The sequence below is a fragment of the Physeter macrocephalus genome, chromosome 3 (assembly GCF_002837175.3).
Source record: "Physeter macrocephalus isolate SW-GA chromosome 3, ASM283717v5, whole genome shotgun sequence".
Lineage (NCBI taxonomy): Eukaryota > Metazoa > Chordata > Mammalia > Artiodactyla > Physeteridae > Physeter > Physeter macrocephalus.
Window position 1 is genome coordinate 6,957,881 of NC_041216.1, and position 22,188 is coordinate 6,980,068.

Consider the following 22,188-nt stretch of genomic DNA (forward strand, 5'->3'; position numbering starts at 1 on the left):
CCGGGGCACGAACCCGCGTTCCCCGCATCGGCAGGCGGACTCTCAACCACTGCAACACCAGGGAAGCCCCTCTAGGTCCCATTTTTATAAAATTTAATTTTAAGTTAAAATGTTATATACTTGCTAAACAAAAAAACAAAACAGCATGATGCTGTTTCTCATTTTAAGGTAGAGTTCTAATTGAAAAGAATCTTTTTTAAAGATTCTAATAGGAATCTATTTTAAAGAAAGAAGAAACTTAGCCCCTATCACCAAGTGAGATAATGTATGTAAAAGTGGTTTGTAACGGATGAAGCACAGCGTATTTGTACATTATCACATGTATGTTTGCCCTGAGATGGTCTCATAAAGCACTCCTGACCCTGCTTTCTACTGGGACACCTGTGTGGTTTCTCCCCAGGGAGCAGATCTCACCAAACACATCCACATCCCCACCCTGCATAGGCCCAGCTCCTCCATTCCATTCGTACCCAGGGAGCATTTCCTGAATAAAGCTTCCGCCAGCACCTTGCTCAGCTGCATCTTCTCTTGTCTCTACAGTTCTGAATGACATCATCTCAACCATGTTCAATCGAAAGTTTATGGAGGAATTGTTCAAACCCCAAGAGCTCTACTCCAAAAAGGCCCTGAGGACAGTCTACGACCGCCTGGCTCACGCCTCCATCATGAGACTAAACCAGGCCAGCATGGATAAGGTAAGCAGACAGCTGCCTCTGCCCCCTAGGCTGCATTTCTTGTGGATGATCACAGACTGGAGTCAAATGAGATGACGTATGCAGTGGTGCCCGGCAAAAGACAGGCACCTGTAAACATGGGTTGTTCTTGAGTTCCAAGTTGGGAAGGACCTCAGAAGTCATCTGCACCAACCCCTGTGTTGTTTATTCCATTATGTCACCCAAAGAGTGTGCTGATTTGCATGGACATGTTTAGGAACATCTTAACCCAATACAAGCACCCAACCCTAAAAGCTTTAATTCTGCTTCTTCCGTAACAAAGCTCAGCTCTGCAAACCAGGCATTTTTTTTAAAAAGCAAATTCAAAACTGCTCAGTCTTTATTGGGTTGGCCGAAAAGTTCGTTTGGGTTTTTCCGTAAGATGTTACGGAAAAACCCAAACGAACTTTTCGGCCAACCCAATATTTATAATATATACATATCTGTTTCTTTGCGAAACCAATTTTTGGGTACTCTGATTTTAAAAGGAATAATTCCAAATAAATAATGGCAGAGAATAGATAAATCTCCTGTTCATAAGAATTCCAAACACTTATATAGATACTCTGCCCTCAGGGATAGAGAGCATAACGCCCCACTGCTTGAATGTGGCTGCACTTGGTGACATCCTTCCAAAGAAGACGGTATGGAAAGGAGGGGGAAAACAGCTAACTTCTCAGTGGAAAAACATGGCAGATATTACCTCGACAGGTGATAACATCAACAGTGATAAGCTATGTGGTGGTACCCTGATATGATGTGATGAGGATAACACTTTGCCTCTGTGTTCTTCCTCCCAAAAACCCACAACCCCAGGCTGATCATGAAAAAAAACATCAGACAAATACCATTCGGGGGTCATGTTACAAAATACCTGACCAGTCGTCAAAGCTGTCAAGGCCACCAAAAACAAGGAAAGCCAGAGAAACTGTCACAGCCAAAAGGAGCCTAAGGAGACAAGATGACTAAATATCATGTGTGATCCTGGAACAGAAATAAGACATTAGGGTAAACTAATAAAATCTGAATAATACATGGACTTCAGTTAGTTTTTAAAATAATGATAATAATAATTCCTTTTCAAGTCCCTTCGTTATGTGAATTTTTATAAATCATGAGGACTGACAATGGGTGCCAGGTGTGCAAAAATCACTGTCTCATTGCTGGTACCTGGAAACCTCAGAGAGACAGACGGCCTTTTTTTTTTTTTTGCGGTACGCGGGCCTCTCACTGTTGTGGCGTCTCCCGTTGCGGAGCACAGGCTCCGGACGCGCAGGCTCAGCGGCCATGGCTCACGGGCCCAGCCGCTCCGCGGCACGTGGGATCTGCCCGGACCGGGGCACGAACCCGTGTATCCTGCATCGGCAGGCGGACCCTCAACCACTGCGCCACCAGGGAAGCCCCAAGACTGCCTTTAACTGTGCCCTCTTACCTTCTGCCACTTACCTTTAGAAAGTTACTTTCTTTCCCTGAGCCTCCGTTTTCTCATCTATAAAATGGGGATAATAACAGCTACTTCATCAGTTAGTGGGAAGATTAAGTGAGAAACATAGATACAATGACACAAGAAGGCCTGGCACATAGATGTTCGATACATGTTCGGTATCTTCTCTCCTCTGCTTGTTCCTCTCTCTCTGCCTTTAAGAAAGTTTGGGTTTCCACTGAGAAAGGACACAGAACTTGGAATAAAAAAACCTGGGTTCAAGTCTTCTTTCTACCAATAGCTCTGAGATGCAATTGACTGAATAACTCATCTGAACTTTCATTTCTTCATCCTATACCTGTTTTTATCCTTTATTCCTAGCACAGTGCCCTGTACACAACAGGTACTTAATGTTTTTTGTTTTTTATAAATTTATTTGTTTGTTTGTTTGTTTGTTTATGGCTGCATTGGGTCTTCGTTGCTGCGTGCGGGCTTTCTCTAGATGCTGCGTGCGGGCTTTCTCTAGATGCAGCGAGCGGGGGCTCCTCTTCGTTGCGGTGTGCAGGCTTCTCACTGCGGTGGCTTCTCTTGTTGCAGAGCACGGGCTCTAGGCGCACAGGCTTCAGTAGTGGCTCACGGGCTTAGTTGGTCCGCGGCATGTGGGATCTTCCTGGACCAGGGATCGAACCCATGTCCCCTGCATTGGCAGGTGGATTCTTAACCAGTGCGCCACCAGGGATGTCCCAGGTACTTAATGTTTGATGATGTTGGTGGAGAGTCTTAAATCTACATCTCTAGTATCAGACACGCCTGCGTGTGTGCTTGCACACACACACCAGGCTGCTCCTGCTGTATGCCACTTTCTAAGCGAGATGTTTATCTGCATGTTGGAGAAAGGGGATCATGTAGAGGGTTCTAGCACGTGCTTCAGGATCTGACCGTCTTTAGTTTCAAATCTCACCCTACTACTAAGTACCAGCTATGTGAAACTAGGCAAGCTTCTTCATTTTTAAACTTGGGATAATACGTACCTCATAGAGTTCTTGTGAAATTAAAGGGGATCAGTTGAGGCCATGCATATCCACGTGCTCGCACAGCACTCAGGTGGCTGTAGTTTAATTCCCAAGCCCACCTCCGATGCGTCCATACCTTCTCTCCCAAACTCCCCTGACTCCGTCGTAGCATCATGTATCTCCCAGGCACTAAGTTGGAAATGCTGTGGTCCTTTTGGACAGCCCTCAGATCGTCCCCCGAATCCAGTCAGGCAAGCACCATGTACTGACAGCTTTCCTCCTGAGTGTCACATGCTCTTCTTTTCCCTTCCTTATCCATGCCCACCATCTTTATTCCAGGCCTTCCATCTGGGTCACTCCAGCAAAATTTCTTTCATTCATACAATCAGTAGATGTTATTGCCACCCTCTTAGGAGCCAGGCACCAGCTAATCCTCCCCAGTCCAGTCTCTCCCTTCTCTCGCATCTCATCATGGCCAGAGTCACCAATCTCACTTAATTACTACTTTTATCACACCAGCACAGAGCATTTCATTAGCCCCCTAATTCCTACCACATCTAGTCTAAATTATCTTGTCCATCTTTCTAAAACCTCTAATATTCCAACCTTGCCGTACCCACCTTTATTTCCCACCACCCCAAACACAAACCATCCCCTCCAGTCAGGCTGCTCTCCTCCTTCTCCCAGGAAAATAGCATGGCTGTGGCTGCCTCCAGACCCTCACGCATGCTCTTCCCCTCCACCAGAATGCCTTTCCCCTCCCTCAGCCGGCTGGAACCTTGCCTTGAGTCTGTAGCAGGCCCAGTTCTTCCACAAAGCCTATCGTGACCACTTTGGTCCTCACCAGTGTCTCACCTCTGATCTTCCTGGGTGGTCATACCATACTTGGGGCTTGTTGATCTCTTACTAAGTTTCATTTTTCATCTCATGCAGTCGTGGAACTTCACTCTTGCCACTTTCACATGTGTTTTCTCATTTACTCCTCTCAGCTGTTCTGCAGTGTTGGGAAATTAGGGAGTATTTTTTTAAATATTTATTTATTTATTTATTTATTTGGCTGTATCGGGTCTTAGTTGTGGCATGTAGGATCTTCGTTGCAGCATGCGGGCTTCTCTCTAGTTGTGGCACTCGGGCTCTAGAGAGCACGAGCTCAGCAGTTGCGGTGCATGGGCTCCAGAGCGTGTGGGCTCAGTAGTTGCAGTGCCCGGGCTCTCTGGTTGTGGCGTGCAGGCTCCAGAGCACACGGGCTCGGCAGTTGCAGCACATGGGCTCTCTAGTTGTGACGCATGGGCTCCAGAGCGCACGGGCTCAGTAGTTGTGGCACACAGGCTCAGTAGTTGTGGCGCACGGGCTCTCTAGTTGTGGTGTGCAGGCTCCAGAGCACGCGGGCTCAGTAGTTGTGGTACACAGGCTCTCTAGTTGTGGCACATGGGCTCTAGAGTGCACGGACTCAGTAGATCTGGCGTGCAGGCTTAGTTGCCCCATGGCATGTGGGATCCTAGTTCCCCAACCAGGGGTCAAACCCATGTCCGCTGCATTGCAAGGAGAATTCTTAATCACTGGACCACCAGGGGAGTCCCAGGAATATTTTTTACGCATGAGAAAACTCAGGCTTAGAGAGGCAAAGAGACTTGGCCAGGGCCATCCAACAAGTCAGCAGCAAGGAGGGCTTGAATTTGGGTTTTCATTCTCCACGTCCAGCACCTTGTCCAGGTCCCCCCAGCTGCCCGTACTGTTTCATGTGTATTCCATCAACAATACATGTAAGCTGGCCAGAGATCCTGGTTTGCCCAGGAATATCCTGGTCTACTCCTGTTGTCCCAGCTCAATTATTAGTATCACCCCTTTTTACTCTCAACAGTGTCTTGGTTTGAGTGATGACTAGATATGGTCACTGAGCTGCATGATAAGCCCAGAATTGGTTTCCGGTAAGTGCCGACTGAATTATTGTTTGAGGTTCTGATGTCTGCCTTTATGGTCCTATTTCTTTCATTCATGTATGGGTTGGCAGCTCTATGACCTGATGACAATGGCTTTCAAATATCAAGTATTGCTGTGTCCTCGTCCCAAGGATGTGTTGCTGGTCACTTTCAATCATTTAGATGCCATCAAGGGATTCATCCAAGACTCCCCAAACATCCTGCATCAAGTGGATGAGACTTTCCAGCAGCTGACTGAAGTAAGCATATCGTCAGTTTATCACCTCTCAGCCCCAATACTCATCCTCATTCCTCTGTTAAGAACAGACAGATTCTATGACAAAGAGAACAGGGTGAGGAATGACAAAACCTGCCTCTCCCAGAAAGCCCTCAAAATCTACAGGTATCCGTTTTGGAAACACAAGAGACATTATCATCTTATACCCTCTCACTGTTGCCTTCATAATTGGGGAAGCAATGATACAGAGCATAGCTGTTCTCCCCTAACTTTTCTGAAAGGGAGTTGGTGGTGGATGTTCTATAGAATCGTGGGGAACAGGGGAGGTAAGGTGCACGCTGCTCGGTGTGCCACCGTGGGGCTTGTCCATCAGGCGAGGGTGCAGTGCTGGCCCTCCTGCCCAGCAGCTGGGTCCTCTCCTTGCTCTCTGGCTCCCATCCCTGAGCACCCGCCCACCCCTGCCTGCCTGCACTTTCCATCTCACTTCTGAAAGTGGAATGCCTCTATCTGCTTTGCCTCCGCAGATATACGGGGGTCTCTCTGCGGGGGAGTTCCAGCTGATCCGGCAGACGCTCCTCATCTTCTTCCAGGACCTGCACATCAGGGTGAGTGAGTGGGCGGCCCGGGAGCACCCTGCCGCTGCTGTCCTGGGGAGACAGGGTGCAAGTCTTCAGGGCAGACAAGGCTGGGATTCTGCCCAGTTACCAACATCCTCGGTGTCTGGCTCCACGCTCATAACAAATCTCAGCAGTTTTTCAATGGACCAAGGAAGACAGTGGTGCCGCCATTCCCTCCCAGTTACCTTACGTGTTTCTTTAAAATATGGCTTCTTCCTTTGCTTTTCCAGGCCACCAGCCTGATCTCAATTCCAAAACCTTTTCTCGATCCTTTATCATCTTGACTTCTCCAGTCTCTGAGCCGTCAGGAGGCTGCCCTCCTGCTCCAAGAAACTGTCGCCTTTCATGGAGTTTCCTGGCACCATACCGTCCTGGCCTTCCCTTACCTCTCCCATCTCTCTCTGCCTTTCACTCTTTCCTCCCCCTCGTCCTGTCTCCAAACCTTCCCCCTCTGCCTCTACTCACCCCCTGCTCGTGAGGAATCGCTTTCCTCCCCACTTTGGCTGCCGACTGACCCTTCCACCTATGACTCCTACGTCTAACCTCTACCCAACCCTTGCCCCAGCCCTGCCGTCCAGACCCACATCTCCACCTGCTTGCTGAGACACTCCCCCATGCCCACAACCTAATGTCTGTAGCTAAACTAGTCTCCACAATTCAAGTCCTGCCCAACTTCCTGGTTTCTTTTCAGGGCGCCACCATTCCCTCACTCACTCGGCTCAGAACCAGAGCATCACAACTTTGATTTCCCTTCTCTGATCTTCTAATTGCTCCTATGGCCCATCGAGTCTGCCTTTTCACTCTCCACGCCCTGCTTTCCATTCCTGTCGCCACCAGCCCAGCTCAGGCCTTCATACTTCTTGTTGACCCTGCCTCCTCCAGACAGTTCTACACCCTAACTTTGAAAAACACATTTCTGAGCTTCTGAATTTGGGGCCTGTCTCTCTTGCACAGGACTTTGTTCCTTCCCAGAATTTAACACACTGATATGGGAGGGTGGGTGATACAGCAAAATGAGTCCAGACTCTGGAGTCAGGCGCTCCTGTGCTTGAATCCCACCTACAGCACAGCTCCATGACCTTGGGCAAATTACTTTCCTGGCGCCTTAGTTTCATCATCTGAAAAATGGAAATGACAGTACCTAATTTAGGGTTTTTCAGGAGGATGAACCATCATGTACATGTGAACCATCATATTACATGTGAACCATCACATGTAATATATATGTATTTGCTTGTATATATATGTATACAATATAGAATGCTTCTGGAAGGATGTACAGGAAACTGGTCACAGTGGTTGGCTCCTGGGAGTGGGGAACCGCATGGAGGATAGGGATACAAGAGAGACTGACTTTCCCTCGTGTTCCCTTTGAACCTTTTTTCTTTTTTTTTTTTTGGCCGTGCCACACGGCTTGTGGGATCTTAGTTCCCCGACCAGGGATCGAACCTGTGTCCCCTGCATTGGAAGCACAGAGTTCTAACCACTGGACCACCAGGGAATTCCCACACTTTGAACCTTTTAAATTTTGTATATGTGCATGTGTAACCTATTCACAAAATAAAATTCAAAAAAAAGAAGAAATAGAATATGCTTAGAACCTGATTGTTATTTCCCTCCTATGGACAGGGAAAGACAAATAGATTTCAACGCTGAGGCCAATTTTATTTTTAACCCCCATGAATAATTTCATTTGCTATGGATGGAGCAATAATAACATCAATATAAATTAAGATCTCTAATAGTCATCAATTAAAATTAAAAATATAAAAGTACAAATAAGATTAAGTTTTGCATTGCTTTAAAATATTAAAAACTCTGCATCACATGGTTGTCAAGACTGCATATTTGGACATTATTTTATGGACTGTAGTAATATAAGCAGCCATATTGATTTCTCAATTCTGGCAAGATAAAATTCATTTTGATAAAAAGACTTTCCTAATAATAAGTCTATAACAAAATCATTAAAATATATTAAACCACAAAATATATTAAGCTTTAATTGCTAAATGGGCAGGCGATGAAACATCAGAATGTTCATCAAGAGAAATAGGGATCACATATCGTGACATGACTCAGCCACTGATCTGTAACATCTGGCTGCTTTTCCAAATCTGGTCTTTAATGGTATTTCTGCTCAGCTGCAATTTATGATTGCCTATACAGATTCTCTCTGTGTTCAAAACAATCTTCATAGGTTTTAGATTTTTTTTAGCAAAACTAACTAAATCAAGAACACACAACTCTGAAAACTCCCTTGCTCGTTGTTTAACCAAAGCAAATGCAAGACTCCTCACCCTAATGTCCAAAGCTTTCTGTGATATCACAAGACAACGTGAAGTGGCCTTAGTATGGTCAAGGCCTGACCTGTGCCCCAGGCCCCAGAGGCTGCACAAAGACCGATTCCATTTGGAGTCCCGAGCAGTTATGTACAGCCATCTCAAGTCCCAACCCCTTCAGCTCTCCAGAGCCCCTCCAGAGTTGCCTCCTAAAAGGTGGGCCCTCAGGTCACCCACCCTCTTCCGAATGCTCCTTCCCACACGTGCGTCTTCTCTCACGGACTTTCTTCCTGTGCTCCCCCTGTTCCAGTTGTTGGAAAACGTAACTCCATCTTCGCCTCTTCACAGCATGGTCCTTACACCTCCACTCCATTATCCACTCCACTTGGAAATAGTTCATCCCTGGAAAACTAGTCAGTCTAACAAATATGTATTGAGTGCCTACTCTACACCAGGCAGTTTTCAGTCCTGAGATACAGAAGTGAACAAGGCAGAGGCCCTACCCTGGGGAGGTTCCGTGCTAGTAGGTAGAGACAAGGAGGACACGTAAATCGTGTTATGGCTCTGATAACTCTTAGGAAGGTGGCCACATGCAGTAAAGTTATAGAAGGCAACTGGGACAGGATGTTGCCTTAGACCAGCACTGTCCAACAGAGCTTCCTGTCGGTGATGGAAATGTTCTGTATCTGTGCCGGCCAGTATGAGAGCCACTAGCCACATGTGGTTGTTGAGTACTTGAAATAGGGCTAGTTTGACAGAGAAACTGAATTATTGATTTAATTTAAATTTAAATAGTCATGCTTAACTAGTAGCTACCATACTGGACAGCACATCCGTAGACGACAGAGGCAAGGACAGCCTTTCTGAGGACAGATATTTCAGTTGAGAGTGTAATAACAAAGCTCTCAGGGGAGAGCATCCAACCTGAAGGGACAGCTAGTTCAAATGCCATTAGGTAGGAAAAAGCATGATATGCTCCTTGGACAGAGCGAAAGCCAATGAGGATGGAGCATATATCTAGGCAGGGGTGATATTTAAAATAAAGTTAACCACCTCTGCAGCCTGGGCACTAACTAATCAGAAGAGATGCCAGTCATGAATAAACTGGTACCTACCTACCAGTTGACTTAGCTTTAGATGCTAGTAAAGGAGTTTATTCTAAGAGTAAAGCAAAGATCTGGAGCATCTTAAGGTGAGTGGTAACATGATTTGTGTCCGGAAGATGAATTAAATGGGACAAGGGTAGAGGTAGGACAGCAGTTACAAAATCTAGGTAAAAATGAAAGCACTTGGATGAGGTGCTAGCAGTATGGAATATACCTTCAGGGCAGGGCCAGTAAGATTTACTAAGAGATTGGATGTGGGGAATGAGGGAAAGAAGAAGAAAGAAAAACTCCTAAGTGGCTGGTGCCATTTTCTGAGTGGGGGAAGGACTGAAGGGAAGTGTATTTGAGTAGAAAAAATAATCAATTCTATTTAAATTGGATTTGTTCTCCAAGTAGCAGAGTCAGGTAGGTAGTTGCATACCTAATCCTGGAGCTCAGAGGAGAGCGCCAAGCTGGAGACGTAAATGTGGGACTCCTCAGCATACAGCAGAGAGACGGTATGCGAAGTCTTCTGGCCACCTGAAGGAGGCCGGTCATTCTCCCTGATCCACAGGCAGGATGTGAGAAGCAGAGTCAGCTTTCTGCCAGCTTCTCCCCCTCACCTTCCGATCATTGTTTTCCTGCCCTCACAAACTTAGCGCTCCTCTTGTAAGGCCAGTCCAGCAACCATTACACCAGCCAAAGCCCTGCACTCATCCCTCACTGCTGAAACTGACTGCCAAGTCACTCACCCACATTCACCAAGCATTTACATCCCTGGCTCACTTCCTCTTGGCCACCTGACTCCTACCATCATCCTGTGGCATGTGGGTGCTCATGGAGATGTCTCATCCAGCACTCCAGCCCCACAGCTCCGTGACCTTCATTCCCTCTTTCCATAGGAAACGTGGGTCCTGCCTTCAGGACCTCATCAGAGAAGGGAAAGTGCACTAAATACCTAAGTACCTTGTGTATGTTTGGTTCTGACCCAGAAGAGTGTGAAGAGAGAGGACACAACGTGGGCCATGGCCACCTCTACCCAAGAGCATCAGGGAGTCTTCATAGAGGATCCAATAGCTTTTCAAAGAAATAGGTTTTGGGGCCCTGGCGGTCCAATGGTTAGGACTCCATGCTTCCACCGCAGTGGGCCCGGATTTGATCCCTGGTCGGGGAACTAAGATCCCACAAGCCATGTGGTGCGGCCACAAAAAGAAAGAAAGAAAGAAAAGAAATAGGTTTTCACCAGGACCATGGGAAAACAGGAGGAGGGGTTAAGAGGACACCATCTCAGTAAAGGCACAGGCGTGTAACCACCTGGTGTAATTGGTGCCAACAGATGCTTATCCTTGATGATATTACTAATGTGATCTTGTAGAATTTTAGAGTTTCAAGGGACCTTCAAATGTATCTCACTTTACAGATGAGGAAGCTAAGCTCCAATAAAACTGATTTTAAAAAAAAATTTTTTTTTTTTTTTTGGCGGTGTGCAGCTTGCGGGATCTTAGTTCCCCGACCAGGGATTGAACCCAGGCCACGGCAGTGAAAGCACCGAGTCCTAACCACTGGACAGCCAGGGAACTCCCCAATAAAATTGATTAACTGCTACAATCTTGATGGGATTTAACCTGCCCAAGATCTGAATACAGAGCGCACGAAGCAAGGAGTAGGAGTAAGCATCATGTAGGGTTTTCAGGCGCAGAGAAGACCTTCAGACTCTAATGCCAGCTGGATCCACCAGTCCAGCACATAGCTGAGAGCTTGGAGTCAGAAACACAAGGGTTTGAATCCTCAGCCCTGCCCCTTATGAGCTGGCTGGCCCAGAGGAAGTGTCTTAACCTCTGAGCCACCAATTCCTCATCGGTAAAACGGAGATAATGTTCTTATAGCTCAAGCCTCCCAGCTGTATGCAAAGTTTGCAAGGAACCAAGGAATGGGTGTGGAATTTGGCATCAACCTTGGTTTTGAATTCTGGTCCTGTCTCTTATTGTTCTCTCTGGGCAAGTCATTTCACTCTGTGGACCTCAGCCTCCTCATCTTTAAGGCAGGGGTAGCACTGCTCACCTGGAAGATTTGATGTATGGCGCCAAAGAAGTTCCGTGTAAAAACACTACACCTCTGCAGGTGTTAGTTACGGTGAGTTTTTCTCTCTTAGGTAGCATTCTTAAGCCATTACACACTTTCCATCCTCAGAATGCATATGTCTATGGAAATATACCAAGAAAAATGACAATAAGTATTTTTTTTGCAGGTGTCCATATTTCTAAAGGACAAAGTTCAGAATTCCAACGGTCGCTTTGTGTTGCCAGTGTCTGGGCCTCTTCCCTGGGGAACCAAAGTTCCCGGACTCATCAGGTGAATTCTCAACAGTAATTGTCAGACCAATGTTTGGGGTGCTAGGAAACCAGTATGTGGGCCACCACGTAGAATGCAGCCCTGCTGGGGCCCCTCCTTTTCTTCAGTTAAGCACAGCAGTGAGGAGGTGAGGTTTAATCCCAGCTTGTCACCTCGCAGACACTTGAAGCAAACCACCCAGTTCTCCAGGATTTATTTCTTCATCTCTTGAATGTCTACTGGGAGGATGAATAAGATAATACTGTAATGCTCCAAAGTGCTACCCAGCACCCGGCACATAACATGTACTCAATAAATATTATTATTATTATTATTATCATTATATTACTATCATTACATCAACCAGCATCTTTATCTTGAAGCAGTGCGTGAATCCCCTTTGGTCCCATAGTACCAAGATTAAAGAAGCCTCTGGGACTCTCCAAGCTTGGAGAACACGTCATCACGTCCTACTTTGTATTGTAGAACGTTCAACAACAAAGGCGAAGAAGTGAAGAAGGCAGAATTCAAGCACGGCGGGAGCTATGTCGCTGCCCCCAAAGAAGGGTCTTTTGAACTCTATGGAGACCGAGTCCTGAAACTGGGAACTAATATGTAAGCAAATTCCTCCTTCCCCAAATGAATTCAAGTCCAACGGAGGTCCCTTCACTTAAAAAACCAGCTTGACTTCTGCTATGAAAAATCCCTGCTGACAATTGGAGGAATTTCCCCTTAGATACACGGCAGGCAGAGCCCCGATGTTTCCGAAGGGCACCTCAGATTTCCCAGCATAAGGTAACTTAACAAGTTGAAAAGATAAATAATTTTAAATAGCCATGCAAGAGAACTAGCCAAAACCTTTGTTGCAGTGGCGATCTAAAAGGGCCTGGCCTTCATGTACCGATCACGTTTTTTTCAGCGATACACATTACTTTGCCAGAGGAAAAAATTTCCACACAGCTTCCCAGATATTTTGTTTGGGGAAGAAGCAAAATTTGAGTGGTTGACACCAACTTAGTTGTATTCTGTATTCCCAGCACCTTTCTGGACACTTTTTAATGCCTCAAAATAAAAACTATGCACTATATTTATGAGTTAGAAGGAAGTCAGGGTAAAAGGGCTGGACAGTGTTTTCGTGGTTTTCTGTTGCCACCAGGTACAGTGTGAACCGGCCCGTGGAGACCCATATGTCTGGAGCATCAGAGAACTTAGCTGCACAGACACAGGTAAGCTTCTGCCTCCCTTGTTTATCTTCATAGCTTATTTCTAGATACAAGAGTCTGGATGGGGAGAGGGAGGGATCTCTAGATTTCAGAGCTGGCCAACATTTCCCTCATTGTTTGCAATCTTCTCCATTCCGCCTTACCAGTACACAGGTTTTTTGTTTTTTAATTTTATTTATTTATTTTTGGCTGCGTTGGGTCTTCGTTGCTGTGCGCGGGCTTTCTCTAGTTGCAGCAAGCGGGGGCTACTCTTCATTGAGGCGCATGGGCTCCTCATTGCGGTGGCTTCTCTTGTTGTGGAGCACAGGCTCTAGGCACGTGGTAGTTGCGGCACATGGGCTCGCGGGCTCTAGAGCGCAGGCTCGGCAGTTGTGGCAGACGGGCTTAGTTGCTCCGCGGCATGTGGGATCTTCCCGGACCAGGGCTTGAACCCGTGTCCCCTGCATTGGCAGGCGGATTCTTAACCACTGCACCACCAGGCAAGTCCCCATCACACAGGTTTTTAATTACCGTTTCTCATGGAGACTTCCAGTGATCTGACTAATTAGGTAATTTTAAGCTTGGCTCCACCACCATAATTAAGCAGGAACCACACACCAGGACATGTGAAATAGCATCATACCAGTGCTACGAGGTCCGTGGTTGCTGAGTTTAGCACTTGTGTGTATTCTGATCCTTAAAACATCCCTTTGCAATGCTTCCCTGTGTAATGATGTGGAAGCTAAGTTCAAAATGGGGTTTTTGGTTCTCTGAACTCTGTTGTATAAATTTTCACTGAACTAGCTACCAGCTAGCTATAGGGACAAATCATGGAATATTCAGTTATTCTGTGAACATTTGCTGAACTGCGTCTATGGGCTGGGTTCCCAGGACACAGAGCTGCCTTAGATGTGGTCCCATCCTGAAGGGGCTTATAAAGACGGTGATGGAACAAATAACTACAACACGGCAGAAGACGTAAGACGCTCGCTGAGCATTCTGAGTAAAGAGCTGTGTCAGAACACCTGTCCTGTCCAGGGGGGTGGGAGCGGGGGACAGGGAACAAGAAGGCTTTTCAGCGGAGGCGACATTCAAGCGAGGCTGTAGAGTGAAGAAGATACTAAATAGCCCAGAGGGAGAAACAGGCATACAAACCCAGGTGACAGTATGAGCAAAGGCATCCAGAGGCATAGCGCTGGGGGAAGCGGGGAGGCAGCGTCTCTCCCACATGGCTAGATCATAACACGATAGCAGCAGTGGCCAGAGATTCGCCTGGGCAGGGACATGGGGCCCGATTCAAGAGGCCAAGCAGGGGAAGGCTGGGTTAGAGAGAGCCGGTTAGGAGGAGCGGGGCAGGCTGCAGTGGGACCAGGCAGTGTGAGTGGGAGCCACAGGACGGAAGGGATTCGGTGGGGGGACGGGGGGAGGGGTTGTTCACGGTCACCACCTGAGCGCAGTGTGGTCGCTCCCATGGAATGAGTGCCCTTGGACCTGGAGCCTCCAGCCAGGCTACTTGTAAAGGCTGGGGGAACTAGATTGCCTGAAGGAGAAGCAACGTTCTTCTCCTTCAAGGAGGAAGGTAATTTGAGGAGAATGGGGATCCCTGGGGCCTTCCCCTCATCTTGAGACTCTCTGGTTTGTGCCTTGTTAGAGTCCCCTCCGCTTCTGACACAGGTTATTCCTCTCTTGGTTAAGCCTGTTTTCTATGTTTCATTTGGACCCAGTCCTTCCCAGAAGTAATTTAAACTGTTATCGTTTTGCCTTGTTTTATAATACCACCCCGGGGCTCTGGGGTCTCAGCAGAAAATGTGATCACCTTCATGTGGCTAAAAATCATGAAATTGTTCCTGCAGGAAAGCATTGCTCCAAACCCTCTTGCTAAAGAAGAGCTGAATCTCTTGGCCAGGCTGATAGGAGGCATGGAGATCAAGAAACCCAGTGGCCCTGAGCCAGGATTCCGGTTGAATCTCTTCACCACTGATGAAGAGGAAGAGTATGTTTTCAGCCCGTTTCTTTAAAGACCTATATAGAAATCCTAAGTGTGATAAGAACCGAAAAATGACTGTTATAATCCGATGACACTTATAAACACAGAGGTAAAGATCACAAATGAAATACCAGCAAACTCAATAACCTAGTTAAAGAAGAATCCACCAGTATTAAATAGCCTGAACTTTGTGGATTCATTCAAAAAATAGTTCTAATGTTTCATTTAGCAAAGCACAACTCAATGAGAGAACTGGAAGTCAAGATAATCATGTTAACAAAAGACTGTTAAGAAACCAGAAGGAGGTCGGAGCACGATATCTTTGGGATCAGTCTCCCCCAGAACCAATAGTGGTGGCAATTCACTGAGACTGACACAGCGCTTTACAGTTTACAGAGCACCTCTGCCTTCATTATCTCATGTGATACTCCTCGCAACCAAATATTTGGGATGGGGGTTGCCTTCTATTTCCCTCTCCACTGAAGTGGCAGGTACTGTGGTACGTGTGGGGACCCACAGATGGAGCGGAAGACCTGGGACCTGTCCTCAGGCACTCCCAGTGTCGCAGGAGCATGAATACGTGCACAAGTCACTCGAGCGCCATGTCATAAACACTCCAGCGGAGGACACGGCGACTGACTTTGCACCCGCGGATTGAAGGAGTTGGCAACTGAGCTGGGTCTTGGAGTTTGCCAAGCAGAGGAAGGGGAAAAACGTTCTGGGCAGTAGTATGTGCAAAGGCACAGAGACATAAAAGGACTTCTTGGAGTGTAGGGTGCACTGGTTGGGGACAGGGTAGAAAGTTGAATGGAAAGGGCAGGAGGTGAGGCAGAAAAAAATAGGTTGCCAGATTACCAAGGGCCAGTTTGCCACACTAGCAGGGAGACAACCCTAACCTTTGACCCATTTCTCTACCATCTTGTGCAGACAGGCAGCGCTAACCAGGCCAGAAGAGTTATTCTATGAAGCTATCAACATCCAAGCTACTCAGGTGTGTGCAGGGGATTACACAAGTCAAATCTTATTCCCCTCCTCATCTCATAATAACATTGAACTTCAAAGGCCCTCCCTTCTCCTCTCTCATCGGCACGTAATGTAGGCCCTATTCTGACAAACAGGTGAGGAACTGAAATGCATCACAGTGGTGGGAAAATTAACTACCAGCTGCACAAAGAGGCCACGGTGCCCACACATCCTCCTCATTCCCTTCCACCTCTCATTTCTCTCACAGGACCAGCAGACGAACGAAGAGCTGGCTCGGATCATGGGGGAGTTTGAGATCTTGGACCAGCCAAGGCGGAGCGCCAGCAAGGGCGATGATTTGCTTGCCATGATGGATGAGTTATAGCTGTGCTGACCAGGCACGCCCCTCCCCCTGCGGAGAGGCTGCTTGATGAGGACCCTGGGGGATGCCCCAGGGAGACAAATGATGCTGCTAGCTTTCTACCAAGTGAAGCCCTTCCTTACCTCTTGTTCCGGTTTATGTCCTAACGAACTGTGCGGGTCTCCCTCAGGGAGCGCAGTCTCTGGAAGGCACACACATATTCATATTTTCAGCAAAATATATTCTGGCTTTTAAATTGGACCTTTCCCATGTTCTTGCTAGTTTTATGGCAATCAAAGCATCCGGAGCCACAGGTTCAAGCCTGAGAGTCGGTAAGAGGGCGCTCCTGTTGCTGTTTTCATTACAGCTTTGCTCAGGGGACCTACTGCTCACAGATGCCTGTGAGTCATCACAAAACTTCAGAGCTTTCTCGGATGTATTCTGCCTTGTGAGTTTGATGTGAGTGGAAAAGGCAGTTGCCTCAGACAGTCGGGGCCCAGTTGATACAGCCCTCCTCTCCCTGGCACACTGGGAACTGTCACCTCAGAGGCAGAGGAAGCAAGGCCTTGACAGGGAATCCTCAGGCAGGCCCCGTGCAGAGCGTGTGGGTGTCTGTGGTTCTCCGCACATCTCTCTATCCATATGTAGTGTGGGCTTATCCCATGTGGAAATGTGTACCAAGGAAACACTTTGCTTTTTAAGAACGATACGTCCTCCTTACCCCCAGAGTCTTCCTCTGCCACTTAGTGTTCTTGCCTTCTAAAGACACCCAGCATGACGTGCCATGACATCTGTCTCCTCTGCTTCGCCATTAGTGGCCAAGCAGAGCCTTAAGTTTGATGTACGGGAGGTGCACGTGGTGTACCACTTTCCCTTCCGTGCACCAGATGAGTGACTTCCCTTGGCAGGATGCCAAGTCGAATTGGGATCCATGAGAACTATCTCAGGCCAGCGCTGCCCTAATTGTTTCAGGAAGGAGGGTCAGCCCTCCACCTCATATTCATCCTGAATTGAGTAACTAACTGGCGGGCTCAGGATCAGCCAATATCCAGAGGTCAAGGTACGCTCAATCCCATGGAAGCAAATTCCGGAACGGCAGAGGGTAGGAGAGAAACTGAGCTGAGCTGATCATTGCCTGAGATTGAGCCAGCCACCAGGACCACTCAGGACCCTTGCACCCTAGCAAGAGTTGAGGCGAACATATTTCTGGAATGCAAGGGTGCCTGTCCTTTAACTTACCCAAGGCATAGGGTTTGGATACAGAAGGGTAAATCACCCAATAAAGTTGCTTCCTACCCATGAAAGTGACTCTTTCTTACCCACCAAAGCCCCCAAAAGGTCCGCTGAGGAGGAGAAGCACACCGTGCTGTGTAAGCTGCTTCTTACAGGCTTACAAAGTGCCTTCTGTTTTCGTCTCTTTTAAGCAATCTGGCCACCAGTTGGGGTGGCCTGACTGGAAGACAAGGGAAGGGGAAGGCTCTGTCCTAGGTCTGGCTGCCACCGCACTGCCACAGACCTGAACTTCACTGTCTGCTCCGAGCTTGTCCTGGGGCCTTGGAGGTGGGCCACGGACTGCTGAGAAGCAGCCTCCTCCCTCCACCTATCCCAGAGCCGTGCTGATGATTTCAAACCTATCTGTTCTCTCAGTGAATAAACAAGATACAGGTACACCAGGTAAGGCAGCCTGGTGATGAGGCAGTCTTTGAGTTTCATGTCTCTAGACTTGCACAAATGTTGAGAAAAACAAGTTTATCTGCATGGTGGTTCAGGGTACCCAGAGAAAGCAGGGGAGTCGGGAGGGAGCAAAGGAAAGAGAAGACAAGGATTACTCTGGCAAGAATGTGGACTGAGTACTGACCAGGCATCATTGTTCATTTAACACCAGGCCACGGGGTCTGAGGGTGTCACACAACAGTGCCCAGCGCGCTCCGAGGGAAGGCACACCGTGGTCCCCATCCCTTCCCCAAATTCACCGCGGCGTCTTAGGCACTTACCCTCACCGAGCCTCAGTTCTCTCATCTGTAAGAAAGGAAAAGAACTAGTTCATTGACTCAAAGCCAGCTTGCCCCAGTTAAGTTGCTGAGTTTACAGATTCTTAGGCCCTGCCCCAGGTGGGGTCTGAGAACTGGAATTTTACCCACGCCACACTCCCCCACCCCACTCCATGCTTTGGGAGTATATCTGCTCTCTTTCAGCAATTCTGTGACTTACCTCTTCTCAACTAAGTTTTAAACTGTCCTGCTCTTGTTCTTATCATAGTGTTGGAAGGCCCTGTAGGACATTGCAAGGCAAAGCTCTAGAAAAGCCTTCTGAACAAAAGTACTTTAATGGCTCCCAGAAGAAAGATGTAATAAAAATTGAGAGTGAAGGGGAAGAAAAAAAGGAGGAAATGTATTTAGCCCTTAGTTCTAGGATGAAAGTCATGCCATGCAGTCCACATAAGTATGTAACAATTTTAAAAGATAAACTCACTTTTTTCCTTAGATCCAGATCCTGGTAGGCGAGAAACAAATTCAAACATCATGACCAGATCCTGGAGATCCCCAAGTCTGAACAGGATCAGATTCCCTCATCCTCTTCCACCTGTTTTGTCACTCTGGTTTACATCCATGGAGACCAACTCAAGCCGCAGGAAACCACGGAAAGACAAATGCAAATTTTAGGGGGGGAAAAATATATAGATATAGATATAGATATAGATATAGATATAGATATATTAGCATAATACCGAATCGTAAAGACCCAAATTAAAATCCAAAAACGGATACACTGTTTACCTCCCCCGTCCTCCCTTTGAATTATGCCCTGGGAGACTCCTCCTCAGCTGCCAAATCCCTGGACATCTGGCAGCAGAGAGAGTGAAAAGAAGTGTTTTCAAGGGGCTGGAGTGGAGAACCCTCTTCACAGTTGAATCTTCCCTGCCCAGTTTCATGATTCAACGTGAAGTAAATTCTCAGATCATAGCCACCTCTCTCCAGATGAGAATGTCAAGATGCGTTCCAAGGGCCGATGGAGATTATTCTGGATTACTTGATCCCCTTAACACCCCCCACCACCCCACATACACACGCTGTGTTCTTTTTGTTTCTGGCCAGTCGCTCCTCTGATGTCAAAAATAACATTACCTTCTCTGTTAGTTCCCAGAACCACAGGAAACCCCAGCTGCATTAGGCCTAGCGAGGCCACACCGCTAGGTGTGGCTTTTTTTTTTTTTTTTTTTTTTAATTTCATAATGAAGGTGAAGGACCTGCCCGGGTGGGTCATTAACACTAGTCCCGTATCCTGGGAGAAAAATAAGAGGAAAAAAATTAAAGTGACTTCTTGAAAGTCACAGAGACAGCTGAAATTACAATAAAGGAAGTTGTTTAAATTCCCATCTCTTCCATAATTCATCCAAAACCACTGTCTATAAACTTCATATATTGTTTCTCTTTATTTTAGGGTTTACTTGATACATACAACTTTAAAACACACAAAGGATAAAATAAGTATTATAAACAAAGCTTTATAGAGCTGGGGGCAGACCCGAGACTCCTAAATCCTAGATGTGCACGTTGGCTTCAGATCACTCCACCCTCCTGCTCTTTATAAAATTCCCCAGGTATTTTATAAAATTTTTCAGGTATTCAAGGGGAAGGTCAAGGATGCTTGACTTGGGTTTTCTGGATATCCAGAAGGCCTCTCACCTTCAGTTACAACTGAGAAGATAATACCTGTGTCAGATGCCCTCCCTCGCCTCTCCTCTCTACCTCACCACATCTTTTATCTCTTTTTCCCTACCCAGACCCCTTTCTGCACCTCAGAAGTTCACCGGGGACTTCCCTGGTGGCGCAGTGGTTAAGAATCCAACTGCCGCTGCAGGGGATACAGATTCCATCCCTGGTCCGGGAAGATCCCACATGCCTCAGACCAACTAAGCCCGTGCGCCACAACTACTGAGCCTGCGCTCTTGAGCCCGCGAGCCACAACTACTGAAGCGCCCGTGCCTAGAGCCCGTGCTCCGCAACAAGAGAAGCCACCGTCATGAGAAGCCTGCACACAGCAAGGGACAGTAGCCCCCGCTCGCCGCAACTGGAGAAAGCCCCCGCACAGCAACGAAAACCCAACGCAGTCAAAAATAAATAAATTAATTAATTAGTTAAATGTTTTTAAAAGTTCACCAAATGGCAGCTGGGGAGCTCCTCGGTCCAACCCGCTGCCACGCAGCATGGCCTCTGCTCCTCCAGGGCCTCCTCAACTCACTCACCAACTCTACAGGCTTCCGAGCTGCCTCGCCTTCCTCCCTCCTGCTCCCCACAGCTCCTGTCACTACACAGGTAGGTCCCTTCTCAAGTCTCCAGGCCTCAACTTTGCTGGACACCACCACCTTCTCTGCTCCCCATTCTCCTTGGCCCTGCTCAAGACCCTTTTCTTCCTAAAACTCTCTCACCTTTGGCCTTGGGGGCTCCAATCCTACTAATTTCTTTTCTTTCCCCCACCCCACCAGCCACGCCAGGCCCACTTGCAGGATCTTAGTTCCCCGACCAGGGATCAAACCCGTGCCCCCTGCAGTGGAAGTGCAGAGTCTTAATCACTGGACCACGAGGAAAGTCCCAAATCCTACTGATTTCTGACCACACTTCCCCTCTCTCCCTCGGTGGCTTCTGATTGAGGATGGCCCGTCTTTGATGCAGGCATTAATGTAGCCGTTTCTAAGTCTGTCAGAACGGCCAGGGCAACTGCTGAAGGATCCTTATTTCATCCCTGGCGTTTTCCCCCACCCCCATCCTCACTCTCACCTCATCTCTCTCTCACACTCCATTTCTCACCTTCACCCTATCCCTTACCCTCACCCCAGCGCTCTTGCCCCAGTGCTGACCAAATGTTTTATGTGCCCTGCAGTGCTTAGTTTGCATTCTTCTGCAAATTGTTTTGCATCCCTTTTTTCAGAGAGGCCATTATTTTCAACCAGTACTATTAACTCACAAATCTCTGTCTCCCCCGCCTCACCTTGACTGCAGACTCACTTTCCCTGAGATGCTCCATCACCCTAAGCTTAGTGTCTAACACTGACGTCATTTTTATTTATTCAGGACATTTATTTCACTTTTGAAAGGCATGAAAAAACTTCTTAAATATAATACAAAATAAGACAGTTCTCCATAGAAAAGAACCAGAAGTGATGGGTAGAAGTTACCCAAAACTTCTCAACAATGGAGTAAAACAGCTGGCACAGGAGTGAGTTGCTGGTCACTGGAGTCTCGGGCAGTAGTTACGGGGGGATCTGCGGGGGGGGTGGGTGGAGTGGGGATTTGGACCCTGGGTGGTAAGTTGGAGCAGGTGACCTGGGAATCGCCCTAACTCTCAGGATTCTGTGATCCTCTGACAACTGGATACAGAACCACAACAGAATTCATCTAAAGGGAACAGGGGGGCTTCCCTGGTGGCGCAGTGGTTGCGAGTCCACCTGCCGATGCAGGGGACACGGGTTCGTGCCCCGGTCCGGGAAGATCCCACATGCCCCACAGCGGCTGGGCCCATGAGCCATGGCCGCTGAGCCTGTGCGTCCGGAGCCTGTGCTCCGCAACGGGAGAGAAAAAAAAAAAAAGGGAACAGGGAAATTCAAGGCTCTTGAATTCAATTCAAGTGGACCCTTGTCTGGGTTTGAGGTTGCAAAAAAAATTGGGACTAATTCTGGCTACTTAGGTAGAGAAGGAATCTACTGAAAGGGCTTCAGGCAACTCAGTTGTCAGGAAGACTGAAGGACCATGGGAAATGGCTAGGAACCGAGGAAGGGCAGGCAGCATAGGAAAGCACTCCAGCACCAGCAGCAGCCCCAGGAATGAGGCACTGGATGACGCAGACACCAGGACGGAGCCTAAACAGTTCCTGCTGGTTCGTGTCACTTGCTCCAGATTTAGAATCTGATAATGCCTGAGTTTATGTCACAAGCCCATGCCATACCTGACAAGGCCTTTAAGTCATCTGGAGTGGGAAGCAGAACCTCACCTCCCACTGAAATTCATAGAATGTCAGATTTCCCCAAATGGGAAAGGAGTTCGGTGGCTGAGTAGC

The 22,188-nt window shown here is 47.6% G+C and overlaps 1 protein-coding gene across 2 annotated transcripts in view; it reads left to right on the top strand.

The window, feature by feature from the left end:
* OSCP1 (organic solute carrier partner 1) overlaps positions 1 to 16,820 on the top strand; it is a 25,857-nt gene extending 9,037 nt beyond the window's left edge. Inside the window, exons 2-11 of one of the 2 annotated variants that reach the window (XM_055082933.1) lie at positions 541 to 695; positions 2,518 to 2,539; positions 5,252 to 5,328; positions 5,831 to 5,911; positions 11,539 to 11,642; positions 12,108 to 12,236; positions 12,778 to 12,847; positions 14,677 to 14,816; positions 15,738 to 15,801; positions 16,042 to 16,820. In XM_055082933.1, coding sequence (XP_054938908.1) covers positions 541 to 695; positions 2,518 to 2,539; positions 5,252 to 5,328; positions 5,831 to 5,911; positions 11,539 to 11,642; positions 12,108 to 12,236; positions 12,778 to 12,847; positions 14,677 to 14,816; positions 15,738 to 15,801; positions 16,042 to 16,158 — 959 coding nt within the window. In that variant the 3' untranslated portion in view covers positions 16,159 to 16,820. Of the gene's footprint in view, positions 1 to 540; positions 696 to 2,517; positions 2,540 to 5,160; positions 5,329 to 5,830; positions 5,912 to 11,538; positions 11,643 to 12,107; positions 12,237 to 12,777; positions 12,848 to 14,676; positions 14,817 to 15,737; positions 15,802 to 16,041 lie in introns of both variants that reach the window. The other variant, XM_007115133.3, reaches the window with a different exon arrangement.
* Positions 16,821 to 22,188: the final 5,368 nt, after the last annotated feature.